At 40.0% G+C, this 19,046-nt stretch overlaps 1 protein-coding gene across 5 annotated transcripts in view; it reads right to left on the bottom strand.

Moving 5' to 3' along the window:
* The window catches only part of LOC119563437 (acetylcholinesterase), a 39,299-nt gene extending 21,194 nt beyond the window's left edge, over window positions 1-18,105 (bottom strand). For 3 of the 5 annotated variants that reach the window (XM_037876826.1, XM_037876823.1, XM_037876825.1), the window contains exons 1-3: window positions 3,194-3,665; window positions 1,449-1,587; window positions 426-971 (exon numbers count right to left, since the gene is read on the bottom strand). In XM_037876826.1, coding sequence (XP_037732754.1) covers window positions 426-971; window positions 1,449-1,587; window positions 3,194-3,513 — 1,005 coding nt within the window. In that variant the 5' untranslated portion in view covers window positions 3,514-3,665. Of the gene's footprint in view, window positions 1-425; window positions 972-1,448; window positions 1,588-3,193; window positions 4,051-16,828; window positions 16,934-17,155; window positions 17,300-18,048 lie in introns of those variants that run through there. The other 2 variants (XM_037876827.1, XM_037876828.1) reach the window with 2 other exon arrangements.
* Window positions 18,106-19,046: the final 941 nt, after the last annotated feature.

Here is a 19,046-nt window from a genome sequence, read left to right as displayed (position 1 = left end):
AATAATCCATTAATAATAGGGATATTTTAGAAGTATAAAAGATGAAAAAGTCGAGGGAAACAGGTTTATTATCTCAAACGAAATCTGTTTATCAGATATGCTTGTTCTTAAAATAATTTAGTTGGAATTTTAATCAGATTTGCTGTATTCCATAATGTCTTCAGCTGGACTTTTAATGGGAGTTAATCATGAAATTCTTTGTTATACTGTTTTTTTATAGAAATGTATATTTCCTTGTGGTATTTACTTTGTGATACTGAAAAAATTTGTTATATTCCATAATGTCTTTAAGGATGGGTTGTTTTTACTGGATATATATATATTACCGGTTTAAAATTAAAGGATAACACAAGAAAATTCACTTTTTTATCTTACCATTTTAAATATCTATATAATATAGTTCCCATTTTAATCACCAAACTCACCTTCAGCATGGAGGCGTTGCAGTTACAGTCGTTGATCAGCGCCTTGCCGATCTCCACGGCCTTCTCGGAGGTCATGTGGCTCCAGGGGGCGTTCATGGTGCCCGACTGCATCATGCCCCTCTTGACCAGGCCCCTGGTCACCGGCGACATGAGCTGCGCGTTCACCGAACTGGATCCCGCCGACTCCCCAAAGAGGGTCATCCACTCCGGATTTCCGCCGAAGGCATGGGCGTTGTCCTTCAGCCAGCGAATGGCCAGAGCCTGATCCCAGAGGCCCACGTTGCCGGGTGCCTCCTCCGCGAATTCCGACGGCATTTCCGGCGCCAGGTGGAGGAATCCAAAGGCACCCACTCGATACTGGAAGGAGGCCACTATCACATTGCCCACGGCGGCCATGATGTCCGCATTGTAGATGTCCAGAGTGGCAGATCCGGTCATGAAGCCACCGCCATAGATCCAGATCAGAATTGGCAGGCCGTTGGTCGTGTTTTGCGGATTGCCGTTGTGGATGAGGTGGTCCGTGTCCGCCTGTTTGCCATTCGCGTGCTGTAAAAGGAAATGGCAAATGTTATTATTAGTAAGGATATTGTCAATCAAACAATTGAAAACATTCTTATTTGTTTTTAAACGTTCTTAATCACTGGCATTTTTAAATCACTTTTGAGTAACATTTTAGGTGCCTAAAAGTATGCAACATTATACTTTAAACACAGAAGTACAATGCATTCATTCAAAAAGTCGACTTCTTTTATTTATTGCATACTTTTAGACACCTACAATTTAAAACTAGTTTCCAAATCTTATTAAAACGTTTTAATAAAATTGCCAAAACGTATTGTTCGTAGAAATACAATTTTTTAAATTTTATACTAAGGCAAATTAATCAAATATATCCATTTATCCTAGCTTTTGCGTATATTCCATTAAAAATGATTTATTTTATAATTTAAGTACTTAAGCTAATTAAATATGGTAACCTTAATTTATTGGTGAAACATATTTCTCATATGAACCCAAACTTACCTCTGCCCCGTTGGCTCCCCGCCCATGGCGAAGTCGTGCCTTGGCCGGCGCCCAGACGTTTATGTAGAGGCAGTCCTCGGACACATTGGTGTTGGGGTTCCAGATCTCCTCGCCGGAGAAGCCCGGGAAGTACTCGTAACTGGGTTCCGGAAGAGAGAAGAGAAGAGAGTTCTTGATTAGCCGGTGACCCATATGCAAATCAAAGGCTGTTTGTCCCCCATCTGAAATTCGGTCATACCAATTACGAAGAACCGACCAGCTGTGTTATTTATTTTTATTCCCTCTCTCTTCCGTTTGGCTCGGTTTACTCTTATTCTGGGTTCCGTATCGCCGCAGAAACACTGGCACAGGCACACACGCCTTGTAGTCCAAGTCCCCCACAATTTGACATAGTTTTTCCGCTTTATAAATGTTGAATCGCTCCAATCGATATCCCTACGCATTCCTACAAAGCTCAGCATTTGTCTGTCCGTCTCTATAGATACCTCTCTATACCACATATGTATTTCTATATATGCTGCTGAGTGTGTGCTTAGGTGTGTTTGGCTTCGTGTCCATTAAAATTAACTTTGCCGTTTCGCATAAAAGTAATTTATCACAGACCGAGAGCAGAGGCGATTTCTGTTTCCTACGCCAGCTGCCGTTCGCCTTTATCACTATATTTTTCTAATTTCCTTTTGCCGCACACACTTTGATGACTTTCCCTTTGGGGTGCGGAAAAACTTTGCTTCTCTATTTCAAGAGCGAAAGTAAAGCAAACCAAATGAGTTTGATTAAATAAATGGAATTGGAGTGGGGTAAGTTTTTTTATTCGTTTTTCTCTTCCTGCCATGCGAACAGCTATGGTATTTAAGATTTCTTTAACAAATGATTACTCTTATACATTTATTCTGATCATCGTTGAAATCAGTCCTTAAAATAAATAAAATGAAATATTTTATTTTCAGCAGTCGTATCTCTGCAAACAATATATTTCCCCTTCCGCAAACATTGAATGGCAAACAGAGTGCGATTGCAATTGGCATTGCCAACATGCTGGGCAAAGTTTCCAATTGGCTTTTTCCGTTTTGGCCGGCTTTTTGCATGCGGCATGACGTCACTGGCAACAGTTAGGTCAACAGCGAGCTGCCGCTGCAGCCCGGCTGCGATTCGCCTTTCTAGGTCAAACGTCGAAGTGGAGCGTGCCAACATCCAACCCTTTCTGAGCCCCGCCAATCCGCTGGGCCAGTGATGACAAATGCTTGTATTTCCGGAAAGGTATGACCCACTTGTATCCGTCTTTGCCGAAATAATTAAGTACCCAACCAGATGAAAATCGATTCCATTGTATCATTTTTGCAAACCATCCTATAGTGATTATTTTTGGAATTCCCTGCATATTTTTTCTGAAAAGTATTATACTATTTTTCTTCAATAAAGTTTCAGTATCCACCCAAATGAAAATGTGTTGTTCAACCCATTGTATAGTACGTTTTATTAATGTTAATTTATTTTCGATAAAAAGTTATTTAAAAGCCAAAGACCAGATTAAAATCTACACGAAAAACCTACGTCTTTCTAAAATAAGATAGCTCACATATTTTAAATAAAATCAATCCAAAACTGTCTCAAAAAATAACTATATCTCTTTCATTATTGGAAAAAGTATTAAAAGTGGAATTAACGCGATCCTTAAAACGGCATTATCAATTACTTTCGTATCCAAAGCTTTAAATTATCCTTCGAACCGGCAAAAGAAAACTTACCGCTCTTGGACGCAGGTGGCGGACAGCCGTGTGGCGTCGAGGACGCCGTGCCAGGGCTCCGCCGGAACCGGCTTGCGGAAGCGCAGGTCCTCGAGGGGCGGCTTGGCGTAGGGGATGCCCGTGTAGACGTGGACCTCGCGGCCCTGCACCGTGACGGAGCGGCCGCGGACGGGTCCGGAGGACGTCTGCACCACCAGGCGATCGATGACGCCGCAGACGCCGGACAGGTGCAGCGACAGCACCAGGACCAGGGGCAGCGGCAGGGGTAGGGGCAGGGGCAGGGACTTGGGCAGGAGGCTGCTCTGCCGTGCGGAAGCCATGACGCGGATGCGCAGCTCTGCGATGGGAGGTTGGGGCGGTGGCGATGGGTGGTGGCGGTGCTGGTGTCCTACTTTGGCCTGACGTCACTGGCACTGACCACTTGTCTCTGGTTGCTGCTATTCGCGATTCGCGATTCCTGCACGCTGGGTATCTAGGTGCGGAACTGGTTTCTCTGGCGGATTCGGACTCGGACTCGGGATGCCTGCCCGGCGCTGCAAGCCGCATCCACAACTTATTATCCGGTTGCGTTCGCCGCTGCTGCCACAATTGCCACTTGAAGCTGCCGCCCGTGTGTTGCACTACACATTCTCCCGCCGCAGCAGCTTTGGAATCCGGAATCTGGATGGTTACTGGGAACTGGCAGATGGGAACTCGGTGCTAGGCACTCGGTTTTGATTTGATTTCGATATGAGTATGTGGTGGTCCGCTTTGTCCGGGGATCTCAGTTCGCTTCGGTTTCCTGCGCAGCTGTTGCACTTTTGCAGCGCCCGCTCCGGCTGCTCGGCTTTTCTGCTCCGGCTCCGGCTGTGTTTGAACTGCAAACAGAAAGAACAGCCATTAAACTATTTGTCTGGCATCCTGGCAGGGTACTTTGCTTTTGTGGCTACACGGACGAAAAAAAGGGACCTAATTTAAGTCAATTAAAATTGTTGTTAAAATATTTCAAAGAAATACTCCGAGCGTCCCTGTAAGATATCTAAAAACATTTATCTACACATAACAACGATCCCAAATAACTTAAAACTATTATAAATCCTTAAAAATGTATATTTTTATTGAAACTTTTTCATTAACTTAAATATTTTCTATGATATATACATTTACGTTGAAAATGAAAATCGCTTGGTTTAAGTGAGCCCAATTTTTCTCAGTGCTTTGTCACCGCACACATACGAGCACAAGGACGAGCTGACTTGTTGGGTGCTTGTGTCTGCGTCTGTGTGCGTGTCGTCTGCCCCCGTTTGTATGCTGCAATATTTATGTGTTTGCCTTTGGGTTAGTGTGTGTGTTTACCACTTGAGCAGAGATGCAAAGCTGCCTCCTTTCTTGGTCTCGGTTTGCATTCAAAACTTTCTGAGTGCCACCTGTATCCACCCACCACCCACTGGGTTACCCACACACCTGCGTTTGGGGGGCCCACTCACAGGATTCTAGGATTCTGTCGAGTGCCGCATATCGCTCTCTAAGGCTTTGCCTGCAACGTCGTTAAACATATTTTCTTATATGCTTTCATTAGAGTCACTTGACCGATTTAAGCAAATATCCTTTCAAACCGAGGCAGTCGAGTAAACCAATGGACCCCTTCGACATTTTGTACTGACTCGATATTTTTGTGGCCCTGGCGCAAAGGAAAAGGGTACCCCTACAATGAAAGGAAAAAATGGTTAACAAAAAAATTGAATTTCACAAAGAAACTAATTGAAAGCTTTTACATCATTTGAAATTTAATTGAAACTAGTTTCACATTTCTTTGTGAGTTTTAACCATTAAAAAGAACATTATTAATGAAATCTCTTAGATAATTAAACGTGTTACCATATTCCAGAAATATTTTAGAATACGAAATGTATCCTATTGAATTTGTAGAGTTTTATATGAAACCATTTCCTTCCTTAAGTTTCATAATAATCGAAGAATACCAAAATGAATACCAAATATAAAAATTACAATACGATCTTAAGTATTTTCCTGTTTTCCATCCTATCTCGATATATTAAACCTGGGAGGCTGCAGTTTGGCAAGGAGAGGCAGCTTTTTTGGGTGGCAAATGGCTTTTGCAGCCCATGTCCTTGACGTTTTCGAATTGCAGCAACTCCTGGCATCGAATTAAGCCAAGAAACTTTACTTGGGTTCGGACTGGGCCTTGCATGCTGACAGACCATTAGAAGTTGCTCGGTGTAATAACACCGCTGCCACGCCCCCTGCAACTGCAGCGCCCCGAGTCTTAGGGTTTCCTTTTTTAATATTCTGTATCCCTTTGCCCGGTAACTTGTCTGCAAAGGGACAAAGGAACTAAGAGGCTTTCTCAGCTGGCGCCGCAGTAATTTAAATGTTATTTAGCCGCACAATTAAAATGGCATTAAGACGCCACCGAAATGCGAGTTTCAAGTTGGCAATTTAATTTGTTCTCCTTGCCCCCACCACCCGTCGAGAAAGTGCACATTTTAGCTAAATTAGCTCAATTTTCCCCAGGTTCTTTGCATTTTCCCCGAGTTTCCCAGGCAACGGTCGCAATCTTTCAGTAGCTTTTCCATGGGTGTCTCAACATGGGAGCCGCCTGTTACTCGGAAGATAAGACGTCCCGGCCTAAGTGAATATTTCCTTAATTTCCTGCGGCTGCAGCAGTTTTCCCCCTTAATTTTCCCGAGTCGCAGTTTTCTCTGGAACTTTTCCGTAAACATGCGCATTTTTTATCCTACGTTACCGAGGGGTTATTTGAGGAGGAGGGAAAAGCGACCAGAAGTTGTATTTATCTTATTTTATTTTATGTCGTTCAGCCACTGACTGCTCACAATTTAAGCGCTTAATTTCAGCTGACACGAGCAGTTTTTCTTGCCAACTATGTGTTCATAAAGTTGCAACTTCAAAGTTGGCTCAAGCATCTACTAAGAAACCGAGAAGTGTGTTTTTTAGCTATGAGAAGCGGTCTTAGTTTAATTCGAGGCAGCAGCAGGGAAAATTCCACATTTCATGAGCTTATTTTTATAACTCAAAGAAATATGCATCTAAGCTTAATTAATCCTGAATGTTTGTTGATGAACGAAAAAACGGAGATGTTTTCCATTTTATACTACTATAACATCACAATTTATTCACAAAAAGAAACCTAAAATATTTAAATTGAGATGTAGAGAATTTTATTGTGGAATAGTTTTACTTGTTTAGATTTTTCTGTTATTTTTTTAGCTTTTTCATGGAAAGTCCTTCGAATGCTGCCATGGATATGATAGCCCGACGAGCGGGACAGCGATAGCTGTTCGAAAGAGACAGATGAGAGCGCGAAAATTTTAATGACATTCAAATTAAATTATAATTTCAAAAGTTTCGGCGCGCAAAGGGCAGTGAGCGTTGCTGATGACGACGATGACAAGGACATGACCAGGTGGTACAGGTGAAAGGCACCACCCACCCCCTCTTACGCCCCTCCCCCTCTCGCCGTCGGGTCAGCTTTGTTGGCCAAAGGTCACAGCAACAGCAGGGAAAAAAGGTTTGGCCCACCCCACCACTTCTTCCCTGCTCCCAATCAACTTTCTCTATTTTCCCACCTTTCCCCTTTTTTCACCACCCCCATCCGTTTGTTTATTTCCCTTGCGTTTGTTTTCAAAATTTGGCAAATGCTAAAAAACATGGCCAACGCCAAAACGAACTGTAAAAGCCAAAGGGTAAACAACACAAAGGCAAACGAAACAAAAACAAAAATAAGATACACCAAAAAATGGAAAGACAAAAAAATATTTGTGGAAAGCGGTGTGAGTGGGGGAAAAGTTAACTTTGTTTTGTTTGTGTTTTCATTTTTTGTTTACGGACTCTTGATGTTTGGCGTTCATGTTGTTTCTATTAGTGTTGTTTCCCTTTATTTGGGTGAGTACCAGCTATATACACTTGAAAAATTAGTTGCACAACTTTAAAACAAATGTTCTTGGAATATGAAAAATTAATTATAAACCGTTTACTCGGAAAAAGTTTATTTTGCAGCTTTACATTTTCCCAGGCCTTAAGAAATATCGCAGGCATTTTTTTCGATTATTATTTTTCTTCAATATTCACCAAACTACATTATAGAAAAACGTATTCCATATTTGAACATAAATATTTTCACAAACTACATTATAGAAAAACGTATTCCATATTTGAACATAAATATTTTCACAGAGTTGCAAAACTCAGTAAGTTAGGCTTTAAGTGGAAGTCTTAAAATAATTTAGACTTACACACCATAACAATATTTTTTTTCAAAATAGAAATGTTTTTTTGTTTGATACATGGTAATCAACCTTTAATCTCTGTGCATGCGGTTAGATGTGTCTGGTTTAATTGATGAGTTGAAGAGGGTAGTGGCAGGCAGGTTCGCCGCCAGTCAGCGAAGCCTAATTGATACCCCCTGAAATTGAAGGCATGGAGTGAGGGACAGGTGTCTTTTATGGGCTGAATGCCAACAGGACTGTTGTCTAAAATGGTGTCTCTTGCAGGAATAAAAGTTTTGGCGAAGAAACATAGAAGAAAGTAAAAGAAATTTGAAAATTAAGGAAATGTTTGACAAGCCACTGAGTTAAAGCTAAGGAAATAACAATGTGTATCTTGCTAAGCAAATCTTATTCAATATTTTCCAGGCCATTTCCGTGCATTCTCTTCCGGTCTATAAAACGCCACGCAATCATTAAACCCCGAAAAATATGGCCATCCGCTTTAATGAGGCACAATCATCATCAAGTTTTCACTGACCATTTGACCTTTTCATTCGGCAGGCAGCAGGACTCCGATCGCAGGCCTTTAGCCTGGCCATTAGGCGAATGTCTGGCGCCAGGCAAACTATAAAATAAATGCTCGGGCGTGGCTCAGGGGCGGAGGAAACAAAAGAACCATCGTGTTCCCACGAACTTTCGTTCATCTTACGACAGAAATTAAAATTATTAATTTTATTCCGAGGAAATAACATACACAGCTTATAACATAAGTTCTCAATAGATTTATATAAGCTCAGAATAATATTAAAATCACCTCTAGAAGGAATTGTATTTGCTGATAAGTTCGACATTATTTAAATATTAATAAGATATTAGCTTAAGATAATGCAAGTTTCTTTATTCAATAATTAGAAACCATATTAAAAAGGTATAAAACTTGGAAGAAGTGTTCAAGTAATAAGAAGAAAAGGTGGTGGAGCTCTACATCCATTTAATAAAACTACGAAATGACTTAATAATTTTCTTTTTTCCATTTATCGCATGAGTGTGTGGAAAAACTACCCACTAAATCGTGGAAATTGCACAGCATGAGACCAAAAAAGATTGAGAACCAGAGTAGGCAGCCAGTAGCGCTTAGTTTTTTATTGCATGGCGCCGCATGTGGCGGCTGCGGCGATTGAAGTGACCCCCTCGGGGGGAGGGGCAGTGGGTGGTAAGTGGGCGTAGGCGGAGGGGGTTGCAGGTGGTTGGGAGTGGGTGGCGCCGGCAGTACGTCCGGTGCACGAGTTTGGCTTTAGTGGCACTCGCCCGTCACCGGGGCTCGTTAACGCTGAGACGCTCAATTTAGCGCGACTTATTCAGGTTGGCGCTCCGCTTGCCTCCGGTTGCCTCCGCTTGCGCCCGTGTGACTGACCTTGATGATATCACCGCAGCCACGTCGTCGTGGCCATCGTCATCCCAGGCAGCAGTTCCCTTCCTGGCACTGCTCGTGCTCCCCGCCCAATCCCATGCCCACATGGAGAAAATTCGTAGAAAATTTTCACTTCCGTTAAATATATCATTTTCAAAAGTACGCAAATTATAAAAAATGTTCTTCCTTTGGCCTAGTATTCAACCTAACAAAAAGTCGTCCAAAACCAAAAATTGTATATGAAAAAAACGTCACAAAAATGTTGTGACGACTTTTTGTTAGGTTGAATACTAGGCCTTAAGAAAGAATAACATAAATATTAGATTTTTTTTAGACAATAATAATCGGTGACTTGATGGATGACCAAGAGATTCAGATTATCAGTTTTAGGCATTTTTTAATTATTTCAATACTTAAGCTTCCTTGATTGCCCCTTAAATCATTTTTAGATAATTATAAAGAGACTACTGGTTGATAATCAAGTTATGGTATTTTGTGAATATTAAATCTTTAAAGTTAACTATAATTCTACTAAAGCACTAAAAAAGTTTTGGACCACAGGCTTGAGTTCGAAAAGAATATAATATCTTGAAAATCGTGATCTCTTTAATAGATCCGTTCTCTGTTTTTCTTTAGTCCAGTACCCGATTGCTCATCAATATTATACATTTTTTTCCCGTGCCGTCCAAGACATGTGCGAATCCCTCTCGGCCGGGCTCCCAACTCACACGACACTAACCCTCGAGCCCACACACCCACACCCCTCCAACCTTCCCCTGCCCCTGCCCTTGGTGTCGATGTCTTGGGTTTCTCGGCTTGGTTTACCCGTGGGTGTGCTGCACCTAAAGCCGAAATAAAAAATCAATAATCGGGGAATGACAAGTCAACAGCCAACAGCAGCTGAGCTGAACTCAGGCGGAGCCGCCATTTCTGACTGCTCCTGCCTCCTGCCTTCGACACAAAAAAAAAGAAACAGGGGACATGTCTGTGTGTGTGTTTTTGGGGCAAAAGTTGTATATTAAGTAACCTGAGCGAGTTGGGGAGTCCCCGGGACACGTACTCGGCACACGACCCAAAAACGTGCACCGCAGGTCTCGACTCGAATTTATGGCAGTTTCGCTCCATATTTATGTGTTTTTCAGCTTGCACTTGGTTATGAAATATATGGAGTCGTTAACCTAGAGAGAATGCAAAACCCTCCGAAGATGTGGAACGCCACGAGACGGAGTGGCAGCAGCAGATGAAATACGATTTGGTAATGGAATTTTAAAGAGGGCAAGCAGAAGATAAATAACCTTAAGCGAACGAAAGCAATACTTTATATTTGCAGGCTATTAATATTTTATTTTTTGAAATCAATGGCTTGAATATTTATAAAATGGGTATTTAAACTAGCTATTATAATATCAACATATATAAATATTAAAGTCAAACCATTTATATGAACCTCTCAATTTGAATAATATATATATTGAACGTTACTTTACACACACTGTGATAAAATATCAATAATCATATTGAATGTCAAGTATGCGCCATGTGTTCGCTCTCTCTGGCCTAAATGATTATGAGTACTCAGCATCCAATCCCCGATGACCGGTCCTTTCTGATCCCTTTGTCCCTTTTCAACTGATGATGCTGTAAAATGTCAAATGTGAGTGCTGCTTTCATATGAAATGACGCAAGAAATAAAAGCGTTCGCCTTTGGGGCGCCACTGGCAAAGGGCAACCATCCATCTGCCACAGCTGCCACATCTACCAGCCATATCCTGGCATGTGACGTCACGGCCATAAAGGCCTGCATATCTAGCTACATATATGAACGTGTATATCCTGACCACAAAATCCCAAGCCAAGGGACCCAGTAGAATAGCAATTTACCTGAGGCGGGTTAATTAATCGCATGGAACGTCGTGAGCATCCGGAATACGTAGTGAATGTGCAACGTCCTGCCGCAACTTTGACTCAATTTGCGCCATTCAAGCCATTCAGGCCATATAATGCAATCGGGGTGCATCCATCAACAACACGCATCAACGGACCCACAAAAACAGGGGCTACCGAGTAAACAATCAATATTGTGGCCTGCGATGCCTGCGATGATAACAGACCCCCTTGCTGGCTCCCCCGATAATTATGCTCGTAAGAGCGTAAGAGTTTTAATTGGGCTGCTTATTACAATAATCAGAGCACCGCCCGTCGGGGCATAGAAAGTGGCGCTGGGGCCCCGGGACCAGGCACATTATATATATGCACATATCATATGGGCGTGTGCACTTGCCTGAGTTATTCAATTTATGGCATATCAGCCAAATTGCAGCCACAGCAACAATTACAATTTACAGCAATCACACGACGGCAACAGCACAAACAATATGCGAAAAATTAAGTGAAAATTAAATTGAATTTTAATTGGGCAACGCATCAATAATTTGTAATTTGTTACAATAATTACACAGTTATTTAATATTTATGTTGACTCGCCGCCTGTCAATTAGTCTGGCTCATGCAATTAGGGTTGATTAAAAAATTATATTTTTCTGCTAAGTACACAAATATGTACATGCACTTAACCGGAAAAAATCAAATTAATATATATTGGTTTCCTGATTATAAAAAACATAAATTCAGTCAACTCATTAATTATGATTAAAATGTGATTGCGGTCTGACGTTTTAATTCATTTAATTATTTTCCTTCGCTGCGTTTGATAAAAAGTTAAACTAAATTAATGGCTTCGAATGTTGATGTATTGAATTGGAATTAATTTGGTTTTCCATAACATGAAAGAGATTCATTTTTGTGGTAACAAGTTTTGCATTTATGTGACTAAATTGTTTTTGTTTACTTCTTAATTAACTTTCCGTTCGAGTTTACTAAATGTATGGGCATTTATAATATCAGACTTGATATGATTTATAGAATTACTGAATTTATAGGCTCTTAAATATTGCCTTTACTTAAAGCATTTCAAATGGATCGAAAATCCAAGGGTCGCGAAGACTTTTCAAATCGCTCACGCAAATCAACTTTAATCTGTGCCCGTTAAAGCAAAGCCAAAGTTGGTAGCACCGGCGATTACAGCTGCAAAAACCTCGGTGAGCGATTTACAGGCAAAGCCGGGCGAACACAATCACACTAAAATCGCGCATACGCCGCGTATTCCCCAAGAAACAGAAGAACTTCGCATTTGTTTGCCTTTGAGTGGCACATGCGCCACACTTGGCACTTGCTTTTATTTTACCCTGGGTTACTTTTAATGCCCAGAGCACCAGGGCTAACACACACACGCCGGCTAACGCAGACAGACACACACATCAAGCGGCTTATTCCCAGTACACGTCACGGTCTCAAAGCGTGAGCGTGTGTGAGTGTGTGTGTGTATGCTTATAAGTGATTATCTGCCTGTAAAAATGGCGCAGAAAGTAGGAGCTTATAGTCCCATCCACTGATGCGCATTTTAGTCCGCAAAACGGGTTATAAAAACACTTTAAACTTCGTTTGTTGACGGGAACGTTATTGAATATCGACTAAATATTATGGAATTTATATTTGCATTTATTTTAGAATGTATATGAGACTATCGTGCTTTTTAAAAATTTTTGGTTCTATTTGAAATATGACCCATTTTTTAGGAATAACAATTTAGTAATTATTGTGTAGAGCAAATAGCATTTGAAACTTTACTATGAACTTTAGTTTAATGTCTGGGAAAAGACACCACTCACAAGTTATTATATTATTACCATACAAAGATACTTTAAATCAATTTAAGACTTTAATAAAAGTTATCGTAAAAAAGCAGATTAAAGCAGCTATTACTATGTTTATGCTATGAATTTCATGCATTCTCCAATACATTAAATTATAATAGCCCCTGTTTTTACAACACAGACAAATTCATGAAATGATATTAGTAAAGCTGTCAAATTTTTTGAATTTGATATAGAGCTCTATAGAGTAGTAGGCTGTGAAGTAGGCTGTACCTAGAATTTTTTATGCATTGGGACTGAAATCATAGTCAACTTTCGTGTGTAATCGAATTCATGAAATGGTGTTTATGAATTGATTTCATGAAATAGGCGTAGCATAAACACAGTATATGAAGTTAAGATACATATTTTTTATCGCATTCCACTGTGCCATGTTGCTGCAACCGATTCTCTTGCGTAAAACAAATTAAATCTAATGAGACTGCAGCAGACAACAAATCGCGTTATTATCGCCGGGCAATGGCGAAGAGGGAAACACCAACATTCAGGAGCCAGAACCACAAGAAAACTCATAAAAGTAGCTAAAGCACAGACAAGTAAAAGGATCACATAAAACTAATGTTAAACAATTCCCTGCTGCCCCTGCGTTTTGTATCTTTTGTCTGGGGCCCTCTGTCTGTTTTCTGTTTTATTTTTTTGGTTCCGTTTGTGTTGCGTGAGTGTCTTTGGCTTGGCTTGGTTTGGTTGGGTTCAATTCGGTAGCTGGGTCTGTCATCGCCGGACCCTTAAGACATGATGGCTCGCCCAAAGCCCCCGAGGATATGCAATAAAATTGCGTTTTAATGCTGCTCCAACGGACGAGCAACGACCCATTTACCAAGTGCTTGTCTTCGTACGAGTCCAGACACACTCCTCCTTGGAATACCCGAGTTGTAGAGGATTACGGTACGAACAGTTTGGATAAAGCTGAGTTGAAAAATATTTATTTAAACCTGGCTTGTAAAGTTTTATTACTTTAAGAAGAAAAATAATTGAAACCATTTTTTAATTGGAATCAAAACCATTCCTTAATCCGAAAACTTAATGGTGTATTTGTTTTTAAAAGGTAATGAATCACAGTCTATAATATGAGAAAAACTTTTAAACACATAAATTAACAGAAATCCTAATACATTTACATTTTAAAAGGACTTTCAGTCCTGAAGAAATACATTTTCAGAACTTTGTGCCTTAGAAATCCTAAGTCAATAGGACTTTCTTTCACACAAGAAATATGGGATACGAAACTTTTTCTTTGGCCTTCTCTCAGCTCGACATTCAATATTCATATTAGCCGAGGGTATAAAACTGTCCCCTTTGTTTCAATTTTATTACTGGCTTTTTATGCTCGCCTGTTTGTTTGTCCTTCGCATTGTTTTATGGAATTTTATTTACATATTTTCGCGTGTTACCCGCTTGGTACACGAATACAACACTTTTATGAGTTTGTCGATTCGCCATAAAATGCAGAAGGAGCCAAGTGGAAAACCGTTGCACTCCCCACGGGCTGCAGGGAAACTCCAATTCCTTGGTTGCCGAATGGGAAAATTCTGCCTGCCAGTTGGTTTTCAGCGCTCAGCAAAATATATGAGGAAAAATTCCGGTAATATATATACAACACAAAGGAATGGAAGCCCGAAAGCAAACGAAAAAGTGTAAAACAATTCTCAAGTGTTTCACGCTTTAAGCCTCGCGCCTTTTCTTTGTTTGCTTTCTGTGTGTTTGGTGTTTTGTGCTCGGTCTTTATGTTTGCAAAGCCCTCGGAACGTTATTTCGAGTCAAAGAACCGCGTCGGAGTTCCCACGCCCGGCGGTTTCCTTTGTGATTTAATCATTTTTTTGCAACTGATTCAATTAACTTAAACATCTCATGCCAGAGAGTTTCAGTACTAGGCACAGGGAAATTGCACTTTCCCTCGGCGCAAAAGAGTCGGAGTTTGAGAATTGCAGGCCAGTTTATGGGGTGCATTGTGCGACGAATTGATGGATTCGGTTGGATAATGGATAACCACTGATAAACGGAAGTCCGCAGCAGCGGCATCCAATTACATTTAATTCCTGAAGGCAAACAAATGACAGATTGAATTAATGGCATTTAAATGCGTGTTGCAATTGTTAAGCAATGGATGATTGCGAATTGGAAAGTGCAATGTTTGCCCGGAATTAAACACGTCAAGAAAAATACATTGACCTATGCTTATAATAATGAATATTATAAACAAAATGTAATTTACTTAAAAAGTATTTTGTGTTGTATATCAGTCATATGAAAAAAGATGTACCTTAACAAACTAAAGATAAGTTTTTGGTAACAAACTATAAAAAACTGGGCCAGAGATACCAATCAACTTTTTTTCCCGGGGAATTGGTCGTGAGTTTCAGTAAAATATTTTAAAATTTATGTGATAATCAATAGAAAACACAGACCAGTATTTTATGTGGGTCGCTTATAAAAATATATGTACAGAACAAATATTTCATTTGACTTTTCTTCCAAAAATAGTAGAACAAAATATTTATTTTACGAAAACTGCAAAATCAAAAAACTACCAAGAATAACTTGTGCACAAAAATATAAAAAAGATTTTTATTAAATTTACAATCAAAACGAACCAACATTCGTGTAGATTGTGAACGAAAAACGTGTAACAAAATATATAATAATTGTGTAATAAAAGCGCATATATGCAACATAAATCTCAATCAAGAATGCAGTTCACAGACCCATAAAAAGGAACCATAACAACCATATCAGACACCCACAGCCCAGCAAACTAGTTGGTCGCATTCGCGCTATCCCATGGATGCATGGATACAAATGTATCTTTGGCGGCGGTATGTAAATAGTTCCCCAGCCAAAAGAGATAAAACACAACATCGAATACGGAATAGGTCTGAAACTAAACTGAGCCCAGCACGCAATCGCACGAATCTGGACAACTAATCAGCGTTTGTACCTAATAAGCCGCCGGTTGATGATGACGCGATGATCATGGGATGATGATGATGATGCTGCATGATATGTGCGGATTACGGTGGATAGTATATAGTGTATAGTGTGTAGTGTACGGTGTATAGTGCACGGCGTGTGTTTGGGTTAAGTGTGATAAATCGACAGTTGAATTAAGCGACATGTGGGCGACTGGGAGGGAAAGCGAGTGTGTGCGTTGGAGAATCAGGCAAAATATTTACACACACACGAATTAAGCGAACTCACGCACTCGGGTACACAAGAATCGAAAGAAGTGAAACAACCAATGGCTAATGCACTGAAAAAATTAATGGCATATCATAAAAAAAAGTACAAAAGAACAAATCATTTATGGACAAAAGTGATTTTTTTTAATTGCTTCTATTAAAAGCCAGGAAATATTTTAAAGAGCCTTAACCAATACTTATTCCAACAGTATTCTAACAAGGTATTCCAATGTTTTCAATTGTCTTGGTCATTGTTAAAGATTCTATTATCTTTCCTATGAACCATCTTACTCTACATGAAATGGGTTCCTTAAAGACACCTGGCATTTTCATGATTTTTCCTCTGTGTGGCTTCGAGTGAATGAATAAAGTAAAAGTGTCTTTTCATCAGAATTTTAAATGTGCTCGCCCTCGATGTGAGTTGCCAAAAAGTGTGTATAAGTTTGTGTATGAGAGTGGGTACAGGTGTGCGCGTGAGCCGACCGAGCGGAAGTTATAGAGCCTACGTGCCCCACAAAAAACCAAAAAAAATTATTTAGCTTTCGTTTAGGGAAATGGCGGGGTGGCGGACATTAGGGCAGCCCCTGTCGATAAACCACCAATACCAGTGACCAGTAAACAGACAAATTATGAATTTGTAAGACCTTCTCCCATTTCCCGGGTATCCTGTTTTTCCCCTGTATCTGTCTCCCTTTTGTGTGTGTGTGTGCGTGCTGGAGACTTCACGGATCACAGAGCTCATCAAAAATCGTTAAATGCTAAAGTCGAACAAGAAATTCCACAACCAAAACAATACTTCTCGGGGGAGGTTCCATTTTGCTTTCGACTTATTACAAAAATTGAATTTTTTGAGTCATAAAGTGTTATATTATGACAACAAAGGGGGTTATTAAATATTATCATTATACGCCACTAGGTAGAGGGGTAATTAATCATTTTGGGGTGATTTAACAAACAATTTTAAGGTTTTACTAATTGCTATTCCAAATGGTTTAAAAGCAAATTAGCAATTACAAGAGTTTGGTATTTTTTGGAGATTAAAGACTCACCTTATTGTGTGCTGAAAATTCTTTCCTTGGCCGCTCACTGCATGTCTCTCCCTACGATGGTTCTTTAAAACCTTCTCCGTACCTCCGATTTACTGATTTTCCAAACTGTAAGTAAATTGAGGGACTGCTGGCATTGAATACTCGATTTTTAGCACCAAAACTTCACTTTATCACACACAAAATCTGGCTAATGAATATCCTTTTCTGGCCGTGTTATGCCATATGCATGCCAGTGTATGTGTGTGTTTGTTTAAAAGAGCTGGCTAAAAGACAGAAAGCGAAGGGCTCTTCCCTATGAAAATGAAAATAGTCTGCCTTTGTGTTTACTTTGGGCCGTTGTCTTCTTTTTATCTAGCCTATTTAAGCTGTTTTTCTTGGTTTTTTTTTTGGCGCACTGCGTTGAGAACTAGTGTGGCGTAGACCGCTCGATCCGCTGGACTCCGAAAACGTGTCAGCCGCTCAAAACACGACGATTTCTCTAGCTAAACTGAAGCCAAATGGCATCGCAATGCGTACTTTAAACTGTTCGAAAAACACAAACACTCACTCACACACACACACACACACAGGCACACAGGCTAAGCGCGGAAAAACGGTAAAGGCTTTTCCGCTCTCTCTCGCTCTCCGTGTTTCGCCAAAATAGCGGGACTGCTACGCTTTCACTCTCTCTGTCCGCAGCTTTCGAGCGACTGTTATACCCTCTCTCTCTTTATTTTTGGCCTGAAGCTTTAGCTTGTTTTTGTTCGCAATCAAAATCGAAAACTTTGGCCTGCGACACTTTGCCGCATTTGTTGTTGCTCTGGCGAACCGTACGAAATTTCATTATCTCAAGTGGCCGCTTTGTTTGTTTGTTTGAGAGGCTATCAATTGGGAAAATGTTGTTGTTCCTAATTGCTAATAAGCGTTAGGCAAATTAACAAGTATACGATTTTTTTTAGAATTTTTATTAAACTGTTTTGGTTTGTTTTCTTGAGACAACCGAAAATCGATCGCACACGTTTCAAGTCCGTAACACACACACACAGTCAGCTCTCTCTCTCTTTTGCTCTCTCTCACACACACACAGGGGCATGCAGCTGTTTTGAGCCGCAAAGTATGCTACACAATTTGGCCAAGATTTAAAAACTCTGTTTAAACCGTTACAAGTCTGGAATTATTTGTATTTTTTTAATTTTGTTAAAGTTATTTATTAATATTTGTTATATATATTTTTTCTTTACATATTCTTTCGTTCTTAACCGGAAGAGAATCGGAACCAGCTTGACCGACGACTCGCAACAGAATGCGGAGAATCGGAGAAAACAGCAGCCGACCACAACAACAGCTGCAAAATGCGGCGTCGGCGTCCGGGATGAAAAACTTTTGGCCACGCTCACACACACACCTGTGCAAATGGAAATGGAAATGAAAAGGGGGCTCTAAATTTGATATGAAAACATTGACAGGCAGCCGCATAAAGCTTTTAGCCTTCAGCTGTGTGCACACAGTTGTTGTTGGCGTATAACAGTTTAGCATTTTCGGCTGGTCTGATGGAAATTCTTCTTGCGGCGAAGAGCTTTTCCAAAACGAAGCTGAGGTTGGCCAAGTTTTTATTCTTAGCTTCGATTGATTGCCGGGAAACGGAATGCGGCATTGGGTAATATAAGCGCTAAAAGGCCTAAACGGAATGGCCAAACGTTTGACTGATAAATTCAGCTGATAAGGGTATTCACAGTGTGTTATCTCACATACTACACACATTGTTAATAAATAAACATTTTACCATATATTATTGTTAATCAGTAGTTATTAAATTCAAATATCATATATAAATACAATTTTAGTATCAGTATCAAAAGCCATAAATTTACCTCTTGAATTCCAAAAAAATATAAAATGCTATAAATGTATGTCAAAACGACTATGTGACTATACTGCATAATAAATAAGATTTTGGCGCTTTCAACCATACAAACAACGAATCTATGCATTTATTCTTAGTTAATATATGGAAAACTAAAAAAAATCTTTAATTATAGTAACTTAGTGAAGGCTGATTTTGGACTGATGCGATCCACTTGCAACAAATAGTAACACTTTCTGAGCCACTAAAGAAAAAATAACTTTTGTTGGTAGTTAAAATTTAAATAAGGTGCGTTTTTGGGAAATTCATAGAGAAATAACTTTTTTAATTTTTCCAATGTGTCAAACTTACAAATCAACCCTCGCTGGCAAAAGC

Source organism: Drosophila subpulchrella, chromosome 3R (genome assembly GCF_014743375.2).
Source record: "Drosophila subpulchrella strain 33 F10 #4 breed RU33 chromosome 3R, RU_Dsub_v1.1 Primary Assembly, whole genome shotgun sequence".
In the NCBI taxonomy this organism is placed as follows: Eukaryota; Metazoa; Arthropoda; class Insecta; order Diptera; family Drosophilidae; genus Drosophila; species Drosophila subpulchrella.
Note: the sequence above shows the minus strand (reverse complement) of the source record. Positions and strands in the feature narration are given on the sequence as shown.